The following is a 3,948-nucleotide window of genomic DNA, read 5'->3' on the forward strand; positions in this document are numbered from 1 at the left end:
GCTACCACACCTTGGATCACCTTGGCTATCAGTTCAAGCTTACCTGCATAAGATAAAGAAAATCCCTTCCAGGCAGATATATACTTGTTAATGGAATCAAAAAGAGGGGTGTAGCAAGATACCTTTAGCTTTTGAGCATCTAAAGGAACCCCAAGGTAACGAACAGGCAAGGTGCCATTAGGGATGCGTGTGAAGCTAAGGTCATCACGCACCCCAGCACAAAACAGTTTCGATTTCGTAGCACTAATCGCTAGCCCTGAGGTCCCTTCGAGCTCATTCAACGCATTCATCATTATTCCCACCGAGCTTACATCTCCCCTGCAAAAAAGCATCAAGTCATCCGCAAAAGCCAAATGGCTTATGCGGAGGTTAGAACATCTTGGGTGGAACTTGAACATCGGGCTCGCAGTCTTGGCCTTCAACATTCTTGTGAAGTATTCCATGCATAACGTGAACAACATGGGGGACATGGGGTCCCCTTGCCTTAATCCCCGCCTTCCATCAAACTTTCCATGCAAAGTACCATTAATGCTCACCGAGAAAGATGCTGTGCTTACACACTCCATGATCCATTCAGTGAAGATACTCGGAAACCCGAACCCATGCAGAACCTCCTTCAAGAAATCCCAGCTAACAGTGTCATAAGCCTTTCGGATATCCACCATTATCATGCACCTCGGGGATATTCTTTTTCTTGAATATCCCCTTATAAGTTCCTGAGCAAGCATAACATTATCAGACACCGATCTCCCACCTACAAAAGCCCCTTGGGCTTGGTCCACAATGTCCGGCAGTACTCGTCCCATGCGTGCTGCAATTATCTTCGTTATTATCTTGTAAAAAACATTGCAGCACGCGATTGGTCTAAAATCCTCGACCCTTTGATCGTGCATCTTCTTGGGGATTAAGGCAATAACGGTATGATTCCATTGCTTCAACAGTTGCCCATTTCTGAAAAATTCCATCACTGCCGCTATGACCAGTGAACCAATCCGGTTCCAATTAACTTTGAAGAAAGCGCAGTGTACCCGTCGGGCCCCGGAGCTTTGTCATTACCCATAGAGAATAAAGCTTCCTTTATTTCTTCTTTAGAGATTGGGGCCACAAGGTTCAAAGCTTGATCGGCAGAGACATTGGAGCCATGGCCAAAATATGTATTGTCCGTTCCATTCCTTTCTCTTGGGGTGCCAAATAAATCAGAGAAAAATTTTACAAACAAGCTGCCCACTTGATTGAGTGAAGTAGTTAGGTTCCCATCTTGATCAAGGATTGCAGCTAGAGTTGACGCTGCATTTCTTTTATTTATGAGGCTATGAAAATAGTGTGATCCCTTATCTGCCTCAACCAAGTGGACTGTATTCAATTTTTGCGCAAAGAACCGTCTTTCAGCCTCCATCAAGAACAAGGCCCTCTTCCGAAGATCATTAACATAAGCCCTCTCTTGTTCATTCGCGTTTAGGACATCCAACTCATCTTGCGCAACAGAGTAGGCTTCTTTCGCGACTCGGGTTCTCTCCGAGATGTGGCTGAACGCATTTCTGTTAAGAGTGCGAAGAGGTCCTTTAAGAGACTTAAGTTTCTTGGCCAGAATATACTGCTTCGATCCCTCCACATGCTCTCTCCACACATTTTCAAGAGTAACTTTGAAGTCCTGGTGTGTGAGCCACATGTTTAAAAATTTGAATGGCCTTTTTCCGTCACTTATAGCAATGGACGTAGTTATAACTACGGGACAGTGATCTGAATTGCATGCCAACAACTTGAAGTCTGCCATGCATGTTAACCCGTTGGCTCCCCATCTATCATTGATCAGTACCCGATCCAGCTTGGCTTCCATATACCTATTTCTCCACGTAAAAAATTTTCCAGTAGAAGGGCAGTCCGTTAGATCCATGTTCGCACAGCAATTCTCCAAATCCTGAAGCTCATATCTAGTTGGTTCGTTTCCTCCCCTTCTTTCAGATGGTGATAACACTGTATTAAAGTCACCTGAGATTACCCATGGTTCAACAATCAATAGTCCAAGTGCTTCAATCTTCTCCCATAATTGCCTTCTCGCAACTACAGAAAAGAGGCCATAGACAAAAGTACAAAGAATCTTCTTCTGAGAAATCTTGCATAGAATGAGACAGTGGACATGTTGAGGTCCAGTCTCAAGGATTGAGCAGTCTACTAGCGCTGGGTTCCATGTAACAAGAATCCTTCCACCAACAGTATCATGGAAGTTGGTTGCAAGCTTCCATCCATTCTTTCGGTTTTTAACGAACAAGTCAGCTTTCTCAATCGACAATTTAGTTTCCAGAAGTGCAATAACAGATAGTTTATTGTTCCAAACGAAGTCCCAGACTTCTTTTTGTTTGAGGGGTTGATTCAAACCCCTCACATTCCAAGTTCCGATCAACATTGAGCAACGGAGGTGGGTGCTCGCCGACCACCGCCGCCAGCCACTTTGTTAATCCCAAGTGGCAGGGATGTCCGAGATGTTTTCTTTTGCTTCTTAGATTGCGGGGATCGTCTTCTTGCCCCAGCCACCACACGAGAGGGCTCTATGGGTAAGGTGACAACATTTTCTTCTTCATTTTCTGCCTGTGGATCCGGATCAACTTCAGAGACAGTCTCAAGGTTGCATGGAGGGTTCAAGGCAGCTTCTGCCGCCTTCCTAGCCTTTCGGGCCTTTCTTCTAGCAGATTTTGACAAAGCAGCTTCTTCTTTGTCGTTACCGGCCTCCTCTTCAATTTCAGGAGGTGGTGGAGGGATTGCACCTCAACTTGTGGAATTTCTGCGTTCAGATGTCTCATTTGCGGCCTCATCTCCAATCTCAAGAGGTGGTGGAGGAGATTGCACCTCGACTTGTGGAGTTCCAAAAGGTTGTTGCAAAGGTGTAGCTACAATATCTTGCACTCCTGTACCATCTTCGACTACCACCAGTGCTGCCTCATCAGTTCTCTTTTCTGCCACATCCTCTTCGTCACCCACAACAGCCTCACACACATCCGTAGCTACAAGAGCTTGAGTCTCGGTATCACCATTCTCATTCCCATGCCCAGCAGCCACATTTCTTTCCCTTAGATTACATTCAACACGAGTCAAGGGGCATTTTTCTGTTATGTGTCGGCCTCCCCCACACCGAGTGCAAAAGGGCACCCAGTTCTGATAAAAAATATTCTGTTCAAGCGTTGATCCGTCAGGCACCTCAATGGCGATGTGTTCCAGAGGCTCTAAGGAGCAGTCAACATCCACGAGCACCCTAGCAAAGCCTATTTTCCTCCCATCCAAAGTAGATTGATCCATGTACAGAGGTTTACCAATGGCAGCAGCGATTTTGCTCAAAGCCCCAGTGTTCCAACAAGGTTTCGGCAGTGAGGGGAGTCTAACCCACATTGGAAGGAACCGGTAATCTTCATACGCCTCAGAGAACTCTTTTGGTGGTGGTTCAAGGAACATACGTTTTCCATACACAGCAAAAGGACCCTTCTTCAACACAACATCACGGTCCTCTTCAGTCTTAAACCAAAACATTACATGGCCATTATAGTGTTCATCCAAATTATACCAAACTCCCCAAGTTTTGGCTAATTCATCAATTATTTCATGCCCGGGAATTTTCCAGCAAAACGCCCCATCAAAGGGAAGTTTCTATCCTTTGGCGGTTCAATCCAGTCCTCAAGGTCCAGCTTCGCACGCCCTCTTTCGGCCATGGAACCATGCAGAAGGCATTCATCCCCCTCCAGTTCTCTATGGTTGTGGAATGGATCTTTTTGAGGTGGATTTCTGCCTTTCCCAGAATCTCTATTGTTCCTGGTCAGGTTTGATAAGTTTACAGTGCCTTTCTCAACCCAAACTCTCTTCCCGGTGTCTCTTCTCCACCCATTGCCCTGTCGGCTATTTTCTTCATCAGAGTAAGTATCGACAGAGCCCAGAGATCTTGAGCCTGAGGGATCCACTGCA

The 3,948-nt window shown here is 45.8% G+C and overlaps 1 protein-coding gene across 1 annotated transcript; it reads right to left on the reverse strand.

Annotated features, from left to right (window-relative positions):
* Positions 1 to 973: 973 nt before the first annotated feature.
* LOC109189506 lies at positions 974 to 2,404 on the reverse strand. Its single transcript, XM_019340120.1, has one exon. It carries the CDS (start codon positions 2,402 to 2,404, stop codon positions 974 to 976), a length of 1,431 nt encoding a protein of 476 aa, XP_019195665.1.
* Positions 2,405 to 3,948: the final 1,544 nt, after the last annotated feature.

Source organism: Ipomoea nil, unplaced genomic scaffold (genome assembly GCF_001879475.1).
Source record: "Ipomoea nil cultivar Tokyo-kokei standard unplaced genomic scaffold, Asagao_1.1 scaffold1547, whole genome shotgun sequence".
In the NCBI taxonomy this organism is placed as follows: Eukaryota; Viridiplantae; Streptophyta; class Magnoliopsida; order Solanales; family Convolvulaceae; genus Ipomoea; species Ipomoea nil.

Excerpts from the sequence above, each read along its gene's own strand:
- LOC109189506 (XM_019340120.1), bottom strand. The coding sequence starts at position 2,404 with ATGTTGATCGGAACTTGGAATGTGAGGGGTTTGAATCAACCCCTCAAA.